The sequence below is a fragment of the Callorhinchus milii genome, unplaced genomic scaffold, assembly GCF_018977255.1.
Source record: "Callorhinchus milii isolate IMCB2004 unplaced genomic scaffold, IMCB_Cmil_1.0 Scaffold2, whole genome shotgun sequence".
NCBI lineage: Eukaryota > Metazoa > Chordata > Chondrichthyes > Chimaeriformes > Callorhinchidae > Callorhinchus > Callorhinchus milii.
The window spans coordinates 54,624,069-54,645,646 of NW_024704743.1; the positions used below are offsets into that span (position 1 = coordinate 54,624,069).

Here is a 21,578-nt window from a genome sequence, read left to right on the forward strand (position 1 = left end):
TAGATGCAAATAACTGCTGTAGAAGCAAACATTAAACATAATTTTAAAAAATCTAACAATATTTTGAGAGAAAATAGCATTAAATCGCTTAGTGATTAAAGTGCCAAACATGCGTCTCCTGAAAATGTAACGTTTATTATGCTATGATTTCCCAGGTAAAAAGCATGTGACGTGGCATATCATTTCTCCTCAATTGCAAAGCTTACTGTGTCATTGGCTTTCACATTCATGCACTTGTTATGGCCTGAAATCTCAGAGCCATCCGGGCAGATTGCAGTAATGTTCACGTAGATCCCGTTGATGTGGTTGTCCACTTGTAGCTCTACCTCAGAAAGCAGCATCTGTATTAAATAAAACAGCAGAAAGGGCACTTTGTTACCCTTTGACTTTCATTCTGTGGTTTTATGCACAGGAAAATGGACTGAATGACGAAATGAATAAAAGCTTTGTGTTACCAGCAAATCCTTATTAAAATGCAACACTGTATTCTGCTTACTGGGAAATTGGGACAAAGGATTAGTGATCTGCATCATTTGTTCTAATTGTTTGGTGCTTTCCCAATGTATCCAACACATTCTTCAATGGTTCTTTGTATCTGCAGTGTGAAGAACGAGCTGAAATAGCATATTCTACTAAAAGCATTTTTCCAAAACAACAATTCTGGCAGATTTAACAAAACCTCAAAACTTACAGTTGTGTTTAACTGTTTAAGTAACTCCCAAAATGCTTCAATTAGTTACAAGCTATGAACACATAAACATAGCAAAAGATACTCAACGTGAACATCCTCCCAATGTGAAAGGTGATATACCAAATGTAAGAATTATTACTATAATTAAAGAATACGGTGCATGCATCATATGACTGAGATTAGAATTCCAGCTTCTGCGCCACTGACACAGTCTTACAGATTTGCTCTTGTGTTCAGAAGGGCACAGCACTATAATAATAATAATAATCCTTGCATTTGATATAGCGCTTTTCACGTCTTGGAGATGTTTCAAAGCACTTCATAGAATATGCTACAGAATATGTACAGAATTGACTGTATGTTTGTGGGCAAAACATGGCAGCCAATTGCGCACAGCAGTGTCCCACAAACAGTCATGGATTGAAAATGACCAATTTATTATTGTTTTGTTTTGGAGGGATTATTATTAGGTGTGTGAAGTAAGGAAACTTGCCCAAGGTTTCACCCTGCCTGGAATTGAACCCAGGTGTCTCGCTTGCAAGGTGAGTGATCTAACCACTGAGCTATAGGACTCCACAGGACTATTGCCATGTTCAGTCGTACACCATGAGCATACTGGAGGTGAAACACCGGCATACCAATACCTTGCTTATGTCAATGAATTGTCAACTTTCACCCAGTCTGAGCTGTACATAACTTTAGCTTTATGAACACGCTGGACAGCAGCCAGACCACAGGGAGAATGTTGTTCCTTTATCTTTCTTTTGTAGTCTACATTAATCACTTGGTGCGTCCCACTCATTCATCCCCCCCCCCCATAGAACTGAATGTCATTTATACAGACTAATTCAGTGCTGAAAGAGAACCGCTGGTTCACTATCGTTGGAGCACATAACTGCTCCCCATAACTAGACCTCTTTGATTCAATATACTTAGATAATTTTACAGTGAAATTCACTCCCGCTCTATTTGCCTATAATATAAAACAGTCCTTAAGAGCATCAGTCATGATTTTATCATGGGAACTAAAGCATTGGACATAAGAGGTATTAGAAAAATGTCTAGAAACTGAAAATATAATAAAGAATAGTAAGCACGGATTTCAAAAGGAAGGTCATGCTTGACCAACCTCATTGAATTCTTTGAAGGGGTAACAGAAAGCATAGACAAAGGTAATACAGTAGATGTAATATATTTGGATTTCCAAAAGGCGGTCGATAAGGCGCCACATAATAAACTAATGAATAAGGTCAGAGGATGTGGAGTCAGGGGAAAAATAGCAGAATGGATAGTAAACTGGCTACAAAACAGAAAACAGAGAGAGGATGGGAAGTGGTGTTCCACAAGGATCGGTATTGGGACCACTGTTGTTCACAATAACGATTTGGACTCGGGGATCAAGTACAATCTCAAAATTTGCAGACGACACCAAATTAGGGGGTAGAGTTAATACTGAGGACAACTGCAACAAATTACAAGACATTAATAAAACTTGCTGAAAGGGCATTTGAATGGCAAATGAATTTCAATATAGATAAGTGTGAGGGGGTACATTTTGGTAGGAGGAATAAGGAGGTCACATACTGCTTGGAAAATAAGAATCTAAATGGGTAGAGGAGCAAAGGGATCTAAGGGTACAGATACACAAATCGCTAAAAGTAGCGACCCAGGTTAATAAGGCCATAAAAAAAAACAAGCGTGAGGGTTAATTTCTAGAAGGATAGAAATGAAAAACAGGGAAGTTATGCTAAACTTATATCGAACCTTGGTAAGACCACACTTGGGAGTATTGTGTGCAGTTCTGGTCCCCATATTATAGAAAGGATATAGAGGCACTGGAGAAGGTGCAAAGGAGATTTACAAGGACAATACCATAACTGCGAAGTTATACCTATCAGGAAAGGCTGAACAAGCTTGGACTCTTTTCTGTTGAAAAGAGAAGAGTGAGGGGTGACCTAATAGAGGTCTTTAAAATTATGAAAGGTTTTGATAGGGTAGACATAGAGAAGATGTTTCCACTCATGGGGAGACAAAAACCATGGGCCATCAATATAAAATAGTCACCAATAAATCAAATAAGTCAGAAGAAACTTTGTTACCCAGAGAGTGGTGGGAACGTGGAACTTGCTACCAGAAGCAGCAGTTGAGGTGAATAATATAGATGCATTTAAGGGGAAGCTAGATAAGTACATGAGAGAGAAAGGAATAGAAGGTTATGCTGATAGGCTTAGTAGAGGAAGGGGAGGAGGAGGCTCATGTGGAACATTAATGCCAGCATAGACCAGTTGGGCCGAATGGCCTGTTTCTGTGCTGTATATTCTATGTAATTCTATGTAAAAGATAGGGTATAGGAATGTGCAGGATCGCTGAAGACCATTCACTGTCTATCTGGTTGGTTTCATTTCAAATACCAACTCACCCTACCTGACATACTAAATCTCTCAAAACAGCTCACACAATCCATGAAAAAAATTGTAGCAGCAGAAATAACAAACAATAACTGCATTTGATATGTGCTATTATCATATTGGAATGTCTAAGAGCTCTTCACACAATTAGTTATTTTGAATTGTAGTGAGCGTTATGTATGGAACGAAGCAGCCAATCTGCGTCAGTAATGTGCCACAACTGGCAATGAGATGAACAACCAGTTAACCTGGTTTGTTTGATGATCTTGAATGAGGGAAGGAATATTGGTCAGGACACAGAGAAAGCTTGTGAGTAAATATTCAACAGTAATAACAACCATATAAAGAAATATTTCCAAAAGTTTTCATCCTATTGTAGAGCTCTAAACCAACTTGTTCCCCGTTATTCTTTTTGCTCGTTATCATATTCCTTTTTGTGGATTTCTCCCGATCTGGATGTAGTGCAAGAATTCCTGGAATTCACATCCTTGGTATGTTATCTCACTCCAACGCCAGAGCCTTTATTAAACCTGAGAACTGAGTAATGTATCAGTGCACTTCAGTCCTGATTATCCTTTAAAGTTGATCCTTTCTCATGAAAACACAGTACAATGCATAACTTCAAAATCCATATACTGTACTACCAAACATACGCTCATACCTTGTTCTTTAAGTCTGCTGGTTACCGAAACAGAGTGAGTTTTGTTTTTCAAGGGATATTTGTGATCTGACCCACTGTTTTATTAACTATTTGGTTTAGTGTCTGTCAACAACAGCAACAACAATAACAAAATTACATTTATAGAGCGCCTTTCACGTCGGGAGGACGTCCCAAAGCGCTGAACAGTCAGGTGTCGGGGCCCGAGCATGGGGGAAGGGTGGTGTAGGGGTGAGGGAAGGCAGAGAGGTGGGAGGGAGACAAAGGCACGATCGAAGAGAAGGGTCTTGAGACCGGCCTTGAAGGAGGCACAGGGGGGAAGCGAGGCTAAAGGACTGTGGGGGCAGGAGTTCCAGAGTGTGGGGGCAGAGCGGCTGGGGAGCCAGTGGAGTCAGGCGAGGGTGGGAGTGATGGGGTCATGGAGCCTGGTGCGCATGAGTACACGAGCTGCAGAGTTTTGGATGATCTGCAGCTTGTGGAGGGAAGAGTTGGGAAGGCCGATGAGGAGGGAGTTCCCATAATTGAGCCTTGATGTGATGAATGTGTGGGTGAGGGTTTCGGCAGCCTGAGGGGTGAGGCAGTGGCAGAGTCTGGTAATGTTGGGGAGGTGGTGGTAGGTAGTGCCGGTCATAGTGCGGATGTGGGGGAGAAAGTACAGTTCAGGGTCAAATAAGATACCCAGGTTCCTGACTGGCTTAGTGGGGTTAAGTGTGCAGCTGTGGATGCTGATGCTGCCAGCGCCCGAGGTATGGAGGTGCTGGCGCGAGGCAATCAGAAAGGCCTTGGTCTTGCTAACGTTGAGTTGGAGAAAGTTGTCCCTCATCCAGGACTTGATGTCAGACAGGCAGTCGGTCAGGACGCCAGTAGTCCTGGAGTTCAGGGTGGAGGCTGAGCGATAGAGTTGGGTGTCATCCGAATACATGTGGAAATTTACCCCATGTCTGGATGATATCATTAAGGGGGAGCATGTGGAGGGTGAAGAGGAGGGGACCGAGGACATAGCCTTGAGGAACACCACACGAGATGGTGCGGTGCTGGAGAAGAAGCCATTTGTGCGACGAAGTGGAGGCGGTGTGAAAGGTAGTATTTGAACCAGTCAAGGACAGAACCTTGGACGTTGAGGTGGGAGGAGAGGCGGTGGAGAAGGATTGAATGGTCCACGGTGTCAAAGGCAGCGGAGAGATCGAGGAGGACAAGGAGGCAGAGGGCGCCCTGGTCGCACATGGTCAGGAGGTCGTTTGTGACCTTGACCAAAGCAGTTTCCGTGCAGTGGGCAGCACGGAAACCCGATTGGAGGGGTTCATGGAGGGAGTGCGAGGAGAGGAAAGAGCGAAGGTGGGAGGCAACAGTTCTCTCAAGGACCTTGGATAGGAAAGGGAGGTTTGAGATGGGACAGCAGCTGGATAGCTGTGATGGGTCAAGGGAAGGTTTCTTCAAGGTGGGGGTGATAGTGGGTGTTTTGAGGGGGGAAGGAACAGTGCCAGGTTCATGTCAGGAGGACATCCAAAATGTTTCATAAACATTTCACTGTAAAATGGAGTAACTGTGTATTACGTGGGCAAACACAGCAGCCAATGTACACACAGCAATTTTACATAAACAATTTTTCAATTATTATTTTCTCATCACAGTGGATCATACAATATTGTGTTTTTGGAGAAGTTGTAATTCTAATATATAGTATATCATATTCAATAATACTCAGTACAATATACTCATGGGGGTGGAGGAAGAAATAATCCAGGTTTATAAATTCTCTATTTTTTAAGGATCCTTTTCTTGAAGGTTTTATCCTGTGCTATCATGCATTTTAAAAGTTTATTTTAAGATGACTGTTCAATTATTCGTCAGTAGTAATGTTACTGTGGCAGGAAATGGATACTTTTGGACAGTCAGGAATTTGACACAGGTAGAAACCCATTACAATGCTTAAGAGTCTCTAAAACAAACTTCTGAGAGTTCCACATATGTATCGATTTTATTTGTGTGGTATAGAGTTTGCACTCTCTCACCAGAGTGTTGTACTTTGCTTACCTAAACTCAAGAGAGTTTAGGCACAAATTGGCAAAAGCCAAGATTTAGCACCACCACAGAATCTGTGCTAGGGTACTGCTTGAGTTTAAAACTGTGCAGATTATAATCCTGACCACTTGATAATTTCCTGCTGTTTATCCTGCTTGGACCACCCTAGCTGTTGGGAATTTGGCTTACGGACTTAAGGGTAATTGAGTGGGAAGTAACCTGGCCCAAGTAACTCGTCTCCCCCTTCAAGTCTTTCTAAGAAGATAGGGTAAATGGAGCCAACAGGGATTTTCACAACATCAAAGAATTTATAAACTCATTTACTGAAAAAGTATATAATTTCCTGGAGCTGTCTGAGCCGACACGAGAAGCCAATAATACCAGTTTGATTTATGTCTCCTATTTCCTTAAGCCCCTTTTACAGATACACCTGTAGTACATATATTTAAAGTAAAGCATTGGCAATGTTTAGCCAAATAATACCCATACGCATTATGTGGTAGGAACGATTGTCCAGTAAATATATTTAGCTACAATGTTATGTTGATTCAGGTTCTCTGATGGTACTGGGACTGGACATGACAATATGTGGTCTACTGTTTCTTGTGCTTGATGGCATATTTGGTATTTCGGATCAATGTTTTTCTTCAACATGTTATTTTCATAATAACGAGTAATAATAGCTTGAGCTTCTATTTCTGTTTATTATTTGATATATTCTGTGAAGCACTTTGAGACATCTCAATGATGTGATAAGGCACTTTGAGACATCTCAATGATGTGATAAGGCACTTTATCAAATGCAAGGGTTATTATTATTATTAGTATTATTATCTAGATCAGCCTACAGTCTAGGTATTTTTGGTCCTGGGCCATCTCCATCAGATTTCCATCAGATTTCCTTAAACAAACTTAGTTTCATACTACCTTTGCCTGTAAACACAGTGAACTGCTCCTATTCATCCAGTGCTAATGAGTGCATGCTCTCCAAACTATCAAATATCTATACAGATAGAAGCCAACATCCATACCCAACACCCATACCCAACATAGGTATAATGAGTGGTGAAAAGTAAGATAAAATGGATGTAGGATTGCTCCAGACTTGCAGCAAAATAAGTAGGAAGCATTACTATGTTACAGTCAAGCTAAAAGATTACTGGAATATACCAGGGTTAAGCATTTCTTCCTCAATAATCATTGTAGCCTTCAAGACATTATTGGTGACAAAGGGTCAGCGGAGATCAAAAACAAAGTTTATAGGAAACAATTTTATTGCCAAAATACTAGTTGTGACCAGAATACAGCTGAGCCTAACCAGATATGACTGTGGTTTATTTGATCTGTTCCACTGATCTTGAATTATGTCGGCACTCTACCATTTTAGCAACTTTAGCAGTTCCAGCTCCTTAAGCAACTCATGTGACAGTTGACTCTTTCAGATAATCGCTCCAACATTAAACCTAATATTCTGGATAGTTTTAAAGCAAGACAGTAATTTGTTTATGTTACAATTGCCCACAACTTGAAGTAATCATTCATAGTTTGAATTATGCTTCAATCTGTTTTACTGGAAATGCATGGCATCAAAGACACTGGAATACAGCAAGTGCATCCTTCATTTGAAGATACAGCAAGCATGTAATGAATGATACCTGCATTGAACATAAGAAATGCTAGACAAAAAAAAACAAGGTTCATCTAGTTTGCCTTCCATCTTCCTTGCAGTAGCATGCACATGTGTCCCAAACTACCTATGCATTGAGGGGGATATTGATACAGTCTGGGAAAACCCTCATCTGATGTTAAGCCTGTGGACTATTTAAGGTCTTGCATATGCTCATATGCTCAGTAGGGTGTGTTTGACTGGAAGCAAGGTGGGTACCCCTTGTGCCTATTTTGTCTGAGATAACAGGAAGTCTTTATAACTTTGAGGATTAATGCCTTATACCAATAGGGTAATTAATGAGAACCGTTCGCTTACTTGGGAAATAATATCAACAACTTTGGGAACTTTCAGCATTCGAACAATTTCTTTTTTAAAAAAATTACATCACAAAAGGTTAGTGAAAAGCCAGCAGTGTGAAATAAATATCTTCACAATTGAAGTGAACTGGAAAGAGTTTTGAACGAGAAAGTAAAAACATGCATCTTAACACACTGCAGACTGTGATCTCATCCACACTTGTGGAAACACATTTATTTTAAATTTATCTTTTTTTAAAAAATAAAAGTTGCTTTGAATCGTTTCATAGACTTGCTAGCACTCCCTCACTTGGACTTCCTTATCTCTCCGACCTTCTCCTAACCTACTCCTCCGCTTGTCCCCTCCGCTCAGTTACCTCGGGCTTGCTACGCTCCCCCCTGCTGCACCACCAACAGTGACTGAGTCTTGAGTTCCTATGCCCCTAACCTCTGTAACTTCCATGTGGTTATCATCCTCTCTCCCCCAACCAACTTGGCTTGTGAGTTGCTTGTAAAATGTTCCAAGACATTAACTATATGAAGGGTGCTCTGCTGTTGATCTTGCACACTGTCCTTGTAATGTCACACTGGTGGATTTGTTATCAAATGCAAGGATTATTATTATTACTACCCGCTGCCTCCACTCAACTGTATCCAGCCTCCTGCATGTCCCTTGTGCCCTCTGTTCCACCATTAGTGGCCGCACTTCCAACCACTAGCCCCCCTAAACTCTGGAACACTATTTCTCTATTCCTCTGCCTTATCCCTGCCTTCCCCATCTTCAGATTGCACTTCAGACCTTCCTCTTTGACTGTGTCTCTGGTCACCTCTCCCTTCCCCCCGGCTCGGCGTGTCAAGCGCTCTGGGACACTATCCTGTGTTAGGGGCGCTATATCAATGAATCCAAGAAAAACAAAATGTTTAGACCATTTAATTCTCCTGACTGTTCAGTTATCTGACATAACATCTTAGTCCTAATCATTTGTCTTCATTTATGTGTTCTGGCAAAAGAACTTATATATAGGTTTCATCCAGCAGTAGAAAATAAAAACTTTCCTAAGATCCTGTTCCTGGTCATGAAGATAATTTCATTGGCCCTCAGCTCTCATTATTTACAGAGGACAGAGGCAAAAGTCTGTTTATAGATGGTGTGACAATTTTATAAAATTGCCTTAAATAATCCTTGCATTTGATATAGCGCTTTTCACTTCTTCTCGATGTCTCAAAGCGCTTCACAGAATATACTGTAAAGTGAATTGATTGTATATTTGTGGGGAAAACGCGGCAGCCAATTGCACATAGTAGTGTCCCACAAACAGTCGTGGATTGAAAATGACCAATTTATTATTGTTTTTGTGTTTTGGAGGGATTATTATCAGGCGTGTGGAGTAAGGAAACTTGCCCAAGGTTTCGCCCTGCCGGGAATCGAAACCAGGTCTCTCGCTTGCAAAGAGCTACGGGACTTCACATTGTTACTTATGGAGGGTAGGCAACTTGTTTATGATAAATAAATCCTTACATTGCATATAACACATTATCATACGTTAGATGTCTCAAAGAGTGTCACAGGATATACTGTAAAGAGGAGGACTATCTGTGCGTTTTGTGCGTGAATACAGCAGCCAATTTACACACAGCAATGTCTTACAAACACCCATGAAACAATTTTATGCTGAGGAATTGTTGACTAGAACACCAAGAGAAACTCCCTTCTCTTTTCAAATAACATCTCCTTGGAGCTGAATTGGCTCCTGAGCCTGGCGGGTCCACTGTATTCCAGGGCACTGCTGATGATAGCACAGTCAGCCTGGCTCAATGGCAGGACCTGGAAGGGCAGACCAGTCACTGGGGGCAGGGAGTCATCCCACTCTGCTGCTGTTAACCCTGTAAGCCAAAGCTCTAACGGCAGCAGGAAAGCTTGACAGACAGCAATATAAATGGCAAGCTAAGTGGTTTTAGCTGGTTAGACTCCAGCAGTACCCTAACACACAATCTGGGCTCCCCAAGAGTTTGCTATTGCCAACCTACGTCTAATACTTTCTGGAATTAGGTAAGCAGGATGTGTTCACCCAGGGAGAAAGTGTGCATTCCGTTCCAACAATCTATCTCTGGGATTTCCATGTGTAGGAGGGAGGCATGAAAACATCAGCTTGGTTTGGATACTCTTAAGTATGGGTGATGGGTTTCCGCATGTGTCAGACACCCAGCTGACCAAAAAAAAATATTTTCAAATAATTCATGAGATTTTTCATATCCACCTGAAAAAGCAAGACGGGACCTTGTTTAACATTTCATCTGCAAGACGCCAACTCCAACAATACAGCAGAGGCCCAGCACTGCATTGGAGTATCAGCATAGACTATATGGGTTCCCAGTCCTCATGTGGATCTTGAACCTACAACCTTCTGACTCAGGGGCGAGATTACTACCAGCAGCCTGACAGACATCTGTTTTTTGTTACAGGTGGCAATGATTGATTTATAGACCTTCTATGACTCACCAATTCAATTATCCAATGTCCCCACTATTTACAGGGGATAACCAGGAATCTAATGTAGATGATTCCTTCGACTTTATTTGTTTTAGTTGTGGGATGTGATGCAATTACAATGAAAACAAATCTTGTGCACAATCAGATTGCTCAGGTAGTTCCAGAATTCTGCTAACACTCTGAACTCCATTAAGTTTCAGTTCCCATACATGGCCTCTTGGAAAGAGTACAAAATTTTACATGATACTGGCCTGTAAATAGCCGGGCTATGTTAGAGTGCAATGGAATGGAATTCCCCCTTATAAGCTGTCGTTAGTCAGAAAGCAGAAAAAAANGATTGTTTTTAGCACCAAAAATGTAAGAAGCCCGATATATTTCCATGACTAAAACAGATGACAATGTGGCTATTTTATGCTGCACGTGAGATAGAGATCAGTAGTTCATCTTTCTATGTTTGAACACACTCTTCATAGGATAGGCAGACACAAGCAATGTGGGAATAGGGTAAGAAGATTATTCATTTGATCTGAGCGCCAGCACAGACTCGACTCGATGAGCCCAAAAATGCCTCTTTCTGTTCTGCAAATTTATATGATCCTATTTCTCATTTTCTATTTTCCATTTCAGTTTTTCATGCAGCATTCCCTACTCGCCCCTAGTATCGGCAATTGCTCCAGAGACAGCTATTAGGCAGCTGCTTATTGTCCGAATTTCTCCATCCTCCTTGTAGGGAAATGTTTGACTTCTGCCTGGTGGCATTCCAAACAGTCGATTTAGGACACATCCAATCAATTATTTACAAATAGTTTTTGCAAATCTCGCAAATTAAAACTCACTGATGATGAAACATTTCACTCTAGCCTGGGAGGGATTAAACCTACGAAGAATATGTTCGAACATCATGGCTCTTTACAGAAATCTATCTCCTACTACACTATGACCTAGTCCTTGTGCTACCTGAGAATCACTCAAAGTATTCACAAGATTTGTGGATTTACACAGAATTACAATTTAGGTGATGCTTTAATCCAGACTAAATAATTTGGGATTTAAACCTTAAATATGTTTGGTGAAATTATTCCTAAGCATCCAAAACATAATAATCCTTGCATTTTATATAGCGTCTTTCCTGTTAGGAGGACGTCTCAAAGTACTTCAAAGGATTTACTGTAAACTGTAAAAGACTGTGATTTTGTGGATGAAAATAACAGCCCATTTGCCAAATCAATGCCTCACAAACAGCAATGTAGTAAATGATCACGTTTATGTGGGGGATTGTCAGCTAGGACACAAGGAAAAACTCCCTTCTCTTGTTGAGTAATGCCATGGGATCTTTAACATCTCCCTGAACATGCTTTGGGGCTTCCAAATGACAGCACCTCCCACAATCCAGTGCCCCCTCCCCAACACTGCGTTAGTGTTAGCCTCGGCCATAGACTATGTGCGTTCAAAGTCCTGATGTGGTGCTCTGACGACCTTCTGACACAGCAGCAAGAGTGTGACTAAGTGAGCGAGACTGGCACTTTATCAGTTAATTCAATGTCTTCACTTTCCACATTGGTTACAGTAACCTGCTCTCTCCACCATGTGTCCAACAACCTTTCCTCTTCAGCCAGTGTAAAACTTACCCTATGGTGAATTTTACTCCACTCACAACTCCACCTAGAATGCATCTGATTTCCAAAATTTCTCACATTTTTAGCCTTATGGCCATTTTCTCAAAACTTAAATTGAACCACGATTTGGAAACCAGTTGCTAAATCAAACTGCTTAAAAAGGTTTCTAAATGAAGGCTGCATTTAAGATATTTTTCAAAATTCTGCAAATTGTACATTTTGTTCTTGTCACCAATCCCCCAGATAAAACTGGTCATTCAATCTATGCCAGATTGTGGGACACTGCTGTCTGCAAACTAGTGTTTCACCCACAAAATACAAAGTTAATCCACTTTACAGTATATTCTGTGAAGAGCTTTGAGGCTTCTCGATAAGATGATAAGGCGCTACATCAAATGCAAGGATTATTATTATTTGAAAAACATGGTATTGAGGATAATTTCATGACAAACAACTGAAGCAAAAACTTCATGATGTTTGTCTATCAAACCTCTAAATTATTTCCACTTGGCCTCCTCCCCTCCACGAATAATGTTCCTCTTTTCCTCCCCTTACCTTAAGTGCACAGATATTGTGAAAAGTAAATTGTTGTAATTGTTGCATTTGATGTACCGCTTTATCAAGTCAGAACTTCTCAGTGTTCACAGAATTTTCCGTAAAATACAAAGTGAGCAAATGTGGCAGGCGATTTGTGCACAGCACAAACATCCAAGGAGTGAATGACCAACTTCTTTTAAAATCAGGAATTAATCTTTAATATGTCGTTGAAGGGCTTTACAAGATATTGTGATATTAGGTCACCGAAAGGCTTCACAAGATATACTGCAAGTTGATTGACTATGTGCTTTGTGGGCAAAATGCGGCAGCCAGTTTGCTCGCAGCAATGTCTCACAAACAGCCATGAAGTGAATGACCGATTTTATTTGGGGGATTGATGGCCAGGACACCGGGAGAAACTACCTTCTCTTTTCGAATCGTGCCATGGGATTTTTAACATCCACCTGAACAGGCAGACGGGACCTCAGTTTGACATCTCATCTGAAGAATGGCGCCTCCGACACTGCAACACACCCCTGCACCACATTAGTGTGTCATTTTAGATGATGTGATTCCAAGTCCCTACATGGAGTTTGAACCCACAACTTCCTGATTTAAAGGTGAGAATGCTACCACTGAGTCAGACTGACACAGGATTAGGCAGAACACCAGGAGAAACTCCCTTCTCCTTTTCAAATAAGGCCATGGGATCTTTAACTTCCACCTGAATAACCAAATGGGACATGGGTTTATCGTCTCATAGAACAACAAGTCTGTCCTCTTTTCAGCACATCACTTCTACAAATAATAATCCTTGCATTTGATATAGTGCCTCATCACATCTCCGAGACGACTCAAAGCGCTTCACAGAATATACTGCAAAGTGAATTGACTGTATATTCTGTGGGCAAACCGTAGCAGCCAATTGCATACGGCAGTGTCCCACAAACAGTTGTGGATTGAGTGCCCAAATTATTATATTTTATTTTTATTTTTTTGAAGGGATTATTACCCCCAGAAAAGCAATCTGCCAATTGATTAACAAGCAGGTTCCTACTTACTGCTAGGTAAACAGAGGCGTGAGGGGTAAGGAAACTTGCCCAACGTTTCGCCCCGGCAGGAATTTCAAATCCAGATCCTCTCACTTGCGAGCGAGTGTTCTAACTACTAAGCTACAGAACTCCACATTCTCAATCTACACGTTACACAGCATGATATCCGAGTGATTGTATTGTTCTTAGAGAACCACCACCAACAACAATAACTTGAGTTTATATAGCGCTCTTCACGCGGGGTACCATCTTGGAGCACTTAACCGTAGCGGAGCAAACTACAAAACACAAACAGAACTTTGCCCCTTGTAAACTATGATCCATATTTGATCCATATTTAATCTGTGTAATGTCTGTGGTCACAACAATGTTTTTCTATGTGTTGTTTACATCAGAAAGCAAGCAGGACTGCTTATGATCATATAGCTATTGAATACAGGCTAGTGTCAAATAAGGTACAGAGGCACTGCCAGTAAGCAATAGGGAGAAATCGGTGGCATTTCTTAACTCATCTCTTGTGCTAATTAACACAAGGAATGGGTTAAACAAATGCCATAAATCTACCTTAATATCTTTTTAGGCAGGTAACAGTTGGTTAACAAATTGGCCTTTTATCTCTAGAGCCTGGGTTTGAATCCCCTCTATTTTTTGGTCAGGAGGGTCCTACATGAAATGAATTTGGGAATTCTCAATTCCCTTCCTAATGGGTGTAGATTTACAGCAAACAAAATCTGTTGAATCTGCTTAGAATTAAAAATCTAACTTGTAGGAAACTCAAGGAAGATTGATGTAGGGACTGCAAAATGTCACACTGGTGCAGTAAAAACCTGCTGAAGTTGGAGCTAAGGCACACTGTTAGACCAGAATAGACAGAGTGTTCATTTGCATTTAAACCTGTGCTGAGATGCACATGGGCACCCAAAATGGGAAGCCAGTGACAAGCTGACCAGGTGTGGCTGCATGTGATCACAGACCAGTAGTTCAAAGTCCTCTTTCTGTCATCTTTCCTTTTCCCATCACCTTCGCTCCTACCCCCAGCTCGGGTGCCCAGCCAGCAGTGCCATGCTCTTTGAGATGTCCCCCACCAATGTGAAAGACATAAATATATATTATGTTCAAGTGTGATATTTTACAGGGTGATTCAGCCCACCCAACAAAGACAAATATTGTAATACAATATTATTAGCCAGGGTTTCCCAATAACTTCCCTACTGTTTCCTGTCTTTTGGATTACTTCCTAACTGAAGAGTTAGTTTTGTGCCACAAAAGATAATTCCTTCTTCAATATAACAACAGTACATTTCAATTAGTGACAAATACTTTAAACAAATAGGGAACAACACAGCATAGATTTCAATGCTTTTGGCACAGCCGCACTTAACAAACTTCAAACTCACATCTTTGTGTAACCGCATTAAAAAAACACTGTCCAATGAAACTTGGCTGAAATACAGGTCACTTCTGGATTTAATTCACAAAAAGTTTTCAAACTCCATCAATATGCCAGTTCTGGTATGAAATCTGTAGAATGACTGAAACGTAAATGCTTTTGTTCCAAAACAGAACATTTTCTTGGGGGGGAAAAAAAACTTTCAAGTGGCTACAATTTAGTTAACCGTAAACCTTTCCCACTAATACCTATCAACAGCCAAATAAACTAACCAAGCAGCAGAGATAAGGGCTAATTCCTTTGTGCACCAACCACATTTTATCAACTTAAAGAGGCACAAATTAAAATAAAGAAAAACAGATGCCTTACAGTTTCAGCTATGTAAATATCCTGGGTGGACAGAATAAACTATTGGTGTGTTTTTTGAGCAACCTGCTTCCAAGGTTTCTCCACCAAGCAGTGCTCCTTTTGTTTTTCAATATTAATCTGGGGCATTTCGCAGAAATATTATCAGAATCCATACAGTCCCAACCCACCCTCTAACAATACACAAGGGCGGGTTTGACTGGTGTCCACACAGCCAGGTGACTCGCTCCTGTGCTGGCTCTCCTGCTAAAATGAGTTATCATCAACTTGTGGAGTCCTGTAGCTCAGTGGTTAGAGCACTCGCTTTGCAAGCGAGAGACCTGAGTTCAATTCCAGGCAGGGCGAAACCTTGGGCAAGTTTCCTTACTCCACACGCCTAATAATAATCCCTCCAAAACCAAAAACAATAATAAATTGGTCATTTTCAAACCACGACTGTTTGTAGGACATTACTGTGCGCAATTGGCTGACGCGTTCGCACACAAATATACAGTCAATTCACTTTATGGTGTGTTCTGTGAAGCGCTTTGGGAAGTCCTCCTGACGTGAAAAGCGCTATATCAAATGCAAGGATTATTATTATTATTATTAACTTCACTTCATGTTCAACTGGAACAGGAAGTTGATGTCAACTTCAACAAGTGACTAAGTTTAAATATAGGGGGATAAATTTGTGTTATGTGATGATAATAATTATTACTAGTGAAAATTATCATAATCAATCACTGTACGACAAATTTCCACCCATTGTGCTACAGGCAGTCAGTCTATAGTGAGATCTCTAACCCACACACAAAGTTTAATATACACCAACATCTCATCAAGCAGTGGAATGTTTAGTTTGACTGAAAAAAAACCACATCAATGTCACAGAAATAGCTTGTATGGAAAAGTTAAACTGACTGCTCTTTACATCTGGTCCACTTAAAGCCTTCAAGAATTCAAGACACACCAAAAAAAAGGCCAAGGAAGCAGTTTACAAGGTCTTAGAAATACCAAGTGTTGGTAAGGCAAAGTACTAGTGTGGGAAAGGTCAGGATCATCATTGGGTCAATTATGATCCAAGAACAGAAAAGCACTGCTGCTTGTCACCCGCAGAGGAGTAATTTTCTGTTGGTCAATAAATTTGTCAGCCATAGTTAGCCTGTAAAAGGAAAATCAAAGATTCACCCACCCGGCTCTTGGTTGACAAGGGAAGTGTTTAAATGTTCGTTTTCATTACAGGCAAGTTTAATGTGCTGCATATTGAAACTAAAAATAGGAGGCAAGTATATTTCATGAATGGTATGGAACTTCCAAGGAGAAGTTGAAAGAGACCTAAGGGTGATTTGTTGCTCACCAAATCGAGACTGTGTGAGGCAGCATTAAACAAAGTGAAGAGGGTGCTGGGTTATGTTGCTCAATCTATTGAGTTCAATTCCTCAGAAGTCATGCTGAAATTGAACAGTACATTCATTTTTGGTCACTGTGATAGAAGTGTTGACCAACCAGTAAAAGCAAAGCAACAAGGCTGATCCCTAGTTTTAGATAGATGAGCAACAAGGAATAAAACATGAAACTAAGTGAGATGACTCAGAGGGGACATTATAGGTGAATATAAACTACTTAATGGGAACGAGAAGTTCTGAATAATGCTTATAGATATATCAAAAGAGGATAAGAGGGCACAGGCTTGGGAAGAGCAAGTTTAAGACAGACACCAAGAAGGTTTTCCTCACACAGCAGGCAATACATAGGGAGGGTTGTTTAGGCTAATACATTTGTAAACTTTTGCGCAATTGCTGATTGTTATTACTTATTAGTTATTACTTTCATTCATCCGTACACATTGGATTCATTTAGAAAAAAATACAGCTTGATGCTGTAATGCGGTGTTAGGTGGGTCAATATTCGGAAGGATGAGATCAACATTGTAGACAGGTGAAAAAGTGACAGCAAAAATAATTTCTATACCTGATAGGCATCTGCTACCAACTCGGAGAGATTGGATAATTCTGAATTCAGCTGCTTTGCAACTACCCCTGGCATCAACGGAATAAGATCCTTTAAAGAAATAAAGTGAAGAAGTTGTTTATATTCAGTCATTTCAAAGCAAGCTGATTAAGTTTGCTCAATTAATATATTAAAAAACAATAAATAAGCTTTGTAAAAATTAAGCTGTTCAATTGTTCTGCCTCAACTAATGTCTGGCTGATTAGACTGCTAGTCCAACTAATACAACTAATTTAAAATCTTGTGATTTTAATAATCCTTGCATTTGATCTTATGTCTTACCTTATTGAAATAAATCAAGAAATCTTACATTTCATCTCTAGTCCTGTGATCTAATATTTCTGATTTCAAGACTTCAACATTGAATATGCCCATGGGCCAATGTACAGGACAAACATTTCACACTTGAACATTTCTCTCAAACCATATTTGCTGAAAATGTCTGTACACTCCAGCCTGTTGAACTTTATAAAATGCTTCAATTAAAATTTTGTTAAAATCAAAAAAATGGATTGTGAAGCTCACGCCAATACATTCCACTCATTTAAGAAACAGCTTGATGGTTTTGTATTGTGGAAGGGTGGGCCAAATTAGCAGAAGGATATTTATCTGATCCTGAATTGTGATCTTTTCTACTGTTTTGAGCCACAAAACTCATGGGAGTCAGGAAATCCTTTACAGACCCACAACAAAATTACATCTGTGTAGAGCCTTTCACGTCGGGAAGACGTCCCAAGGTGCTGGACAGTCAGTGTTTCAGACCCGAGCTGAGTGTCGGGATTGGGGAGGGTGGAGAGCAGTGGGGGAAGGAGGGTGATCGAAAGCACAGTTGAAGAGGAGGGTCTTGAGATAGGTCTTGAAGGAGGCAAAGGAGGGGGTGAGGCGGAGGGAGTGCGGGATGGAGTTCCAAAGGGTGGCGGCAGAGTGGCTGAAGGCCTGCCAGCCAATGGTGGGGTGGGCAAGGCGGGGGACATGATGCAGAACGGAGCGGAGGGAGGGGACCCACATTGCATCTTACAACTACAGTACAATATAGAATTGAAAGGACAAGAACCTAATAGCAGAATCCACCAAATAAAGAACAATAGGAAAGAAAAAAGATAACCAAAGATTTCCTATGAAAAGGAGAAGCATTCTTGGATGTAGAGATCTAATGCTACATATCGCTCTTCAATCTCAAAAGCCTAAGTTGTATCATGCACTTTCCAATCAAGCTCCACGAACAGCAAAAGACACACAAATATTTTTCTATTTTTCTTTGGTTGCAAAGAGGGAATGAGAAACAGCCTCACCAAACATTCCATTCTTATTTTCAGTCCCAAAGGATCACCCTAAATGTGTACTTTAGCTGGTGTAGCAGCACAGAGTTTATCATTTCAAGTGCCAAACATCGGCAGCAGATTAAAATGATATTGATGCTCAACAGATAAACTGTTCATTATTCTTAGCACAAAAATTATTTCATTTTTAGTCTTCTATTAGCTTCTTTTACATACTCTGCTTCTGCCTTTTAACAATGGTCTGCAACAATTCCAGTTTACTGTGTTTAACAAAATTACTCAAATTTGCAAACAATACATTGCTTGGGTCATGCTGTATTGTTGGAGATGCCATTCTTTAGATGAGTTGTTAAACCAAGGTTCTGGCTATCTGTTCAGGTGGACATCAATCATCCCATGGCACTATTTGAAAAGAGAAGTGAGTTTTTCCTAGAATCCTAGCCAACAATGCCCCGGATAATATTGATCATTCATTTCATGGCTATTTCTAGGACATAGCTATGTGCAAATTGGCTGCCCTGTCCGCCAGTAAATCCTGTGAAATGCTTTGAGATATTCTCCTGCTGTGAAAGGCACTATATCAAATGCAGGATTATCATAAATGTGACATTAAATTGTTTATCAAACATGCAAATCTTACCTTGTACCATGTGATGCGTGATCCCTGAACTGCAAAAATGACATGAATATTATTTTCCAGCAGTTTATCCACCAGCAGACCTACAGATGGATGTTCCTATTGGTAGTCAGAACACAAATATACATAACACTTGAATCTTCAATGAAAATCAACCCAAATGGCAAAATAGTAGTCTGTAACGTAATGTAAGAAATGGCCTGGAAGGATGATCCGAAATGGGCTGTCTCCAACCAGTTATCATTGGGGCTTTCTTCATCCATAAATAAGTTACAGCTTTAAAAGTACACTTTTCATGAAAGAAAGTGAATCCAAGAAAAATAGAGTTATGTTCTTAGTCTTAAAACCATTGTCGTAAAATTTAAGACTGTGCAGAATTTTAGTAAACAGCCTAAAATTCACTGTTAGAACCATCTCATACTGGAAGCTAGATTTTTACAGGATAAAATAACTCAAACTCTACCGCTTTGTCCATGCCTATGGTCACCTCTCTCTTCCCCCACCCTCCCTGCTTGGTATCCAGCACTGTTACTACAATACACTCCGAAACATTATTCTACGTAAAGAAGGAAATATAAATACAAGTTGTTGTTATTAATCCTTTCTTGCATTTTGTTCATGAACTATGGAAAACCAGCTTCCAAATTAAACCTGAACTTTTCCAACATGCTGCACAACTTAAACTTTCTTACGGCTAAAACATGAGATATAGTGGCTGCCTGTCTTGTACTTCCAGATTTGAGTTGGGGTGAGCAGTCAGTACCAGACATTCAAACATGCCCACTGTTTGTGACATTTGGAGGTCATCAAAGTCCGAGGAAAGTTTGACATTTAAATAAACTACTGCTGACAGATTAGCATTAATCTAGGACCTTTATTCACAGTTCCTCTTTGTGCTTTCCCACCAGGGACATGAGTTTAAAGTTAACAAGCCTCAAGCAAAACAAGAAGGATTTTTTCCACCACATGTTAAAGTTTTGTGAAACAGACTTCCAGGAAAGCAATTGGTTCACTATTGATTTACGCTTTCAAAACAAATGTCTCTGTTATGGAACACCACTGGTTAGTTCTCTTGAGAATTGGAGAAAAACAGCTTCCAAATTAAGCCTAAATGTAAGAATTTTGCATAATTCTGCACAATCTTACTTTTTAAGAGAATGGTTTTAAAGATAAGACTAAGAACATTTCTGAGGAGAAATGTATGTAACATTTTAGGGCATCCAGAATTTGGCAAATTGTTTCATTTAGTCTTAATTTGGAGTCTGTTTTCTGTGGTTCATAAAAGAAAATTAAGGCTGTATTTAAGAATTTGCCAAATTTGTCAAATGTTCTGAAATGCTACATAAAGTATATCTAGAATTTTTCCCCCAAAATGTGTCTGTGATTGCTATACAATGACCCTGTTGAAAAGTAAGTGAATGTGAACATCAATTCAGAAAATAAATGGATGTGATAGGGTAGCTACAGAGAAACTATTTCCTCTGATGGGGGAATCCAAAACAAGAGGGCATAAACTTCAAATTATAGCTCGGCCATTCAGGAGTGAAACCAGAAGAATGTTTTCATGCAAAGGATAGTGGAAATCTGGAACTTTTTCTCCCAAAAAGCTGGGGATGCTGGATCTATTCAAATTTTCAAGACTGAGGTGGATAGTGCAGTCCTGCAGCTTAGGGTAAGAGCACTCGTCTCTCAAGCAAGTGGACCTGAGTTTGATTTCCAAGCAGGGCGAAACGTTGGTTAAGTTTCCTTACTCCACAGGCCTCTGTTTACCTAGCAGTAAATAGGAACCCGGTTGTTAGTCGATTGGAGGATTGCTTTTCTGGGGGTAATAATCCCTTAAAAGAATTATCAATAATAGTAATTTGGTCACTCAATCCACAACTATTTGTGGGATATTGCTGTGCGCAATTGGCTGTTGCGTTTCTCCCACAAAATATACAGTCAATTCAATTTACAATATATTCTGTGAATCGCTTAGAGATGTCTAGAAGACGTGATGAGGAGCTATATCAAATCCAAGGATTTTTTTTATTAAGAGTATCAAGGGATATCAGGCATTAAACTTTATCTCTTCATGTAGCATTTCAGACTGTGCAACAATTGGCAGTTTGCTAAATTCAATCTTAACTTTGAAGCTGATCTTCAAAAATGTGGCTGTAGAAATCCAGCTTCAAAGTTAACACCCAATTCAACAATTTGCTAAATTCTGAACTTTCAACCTAAAGTAAATCTAGAGCCAGGTGGAATTTTACTCCTCTCATCGCTTTACAGTGAGAGGCTGCTGAAAATCATACTTGGGCAAAGAACTCTAATAAGCAAGTGCCACAGCATCCAAATGCAATACAATCATATGGTTTAAGCGCGGTTCCAACTATCAGAGCATTAAAATGAACAATATCCTGCAAATGTGTTCAACAATCCATCAGACAGCTATTTGACTAGATTTGGCTAATTGTTCCATGGTTGCCAGATA

The 21,578-nt window shown here is 40.1% G+C and overlaps 1 protein-coding gene across 3 annotated transcripts in view; it reads right to left on the minus strand.

The window, feature by feature from the left end:
- The window catches only part of itgb8 (integrin, beta 8), a 47,619-nt gene that overhangs the window by 15,778 nt on the left and 10,263 nt on the right, over window positions 1-21,578 (minus strand). For all 3 annotated transcript variants that reach the window (XM_007903406.2, XM_007903398.2, XM_007903409.2), the window contains exons 7-9: window positions 19,109-19,204; window positions 17,150-17,239; window positions 207-341 (exon numbers count right to left, since the gene is read on the minus strand). In XM_007903406.2, the coding sequence (XP_007901597.2) occupies window positions 207-341; window positions 17,150-17,239; window positions 19,109-19,204 (321 nt within the window). The remainder of the gene's footprint in view (window positions 1-206; window positions 342-17,149; window positions 17,240-19,108; window positions 19,205-21,578) is intronic.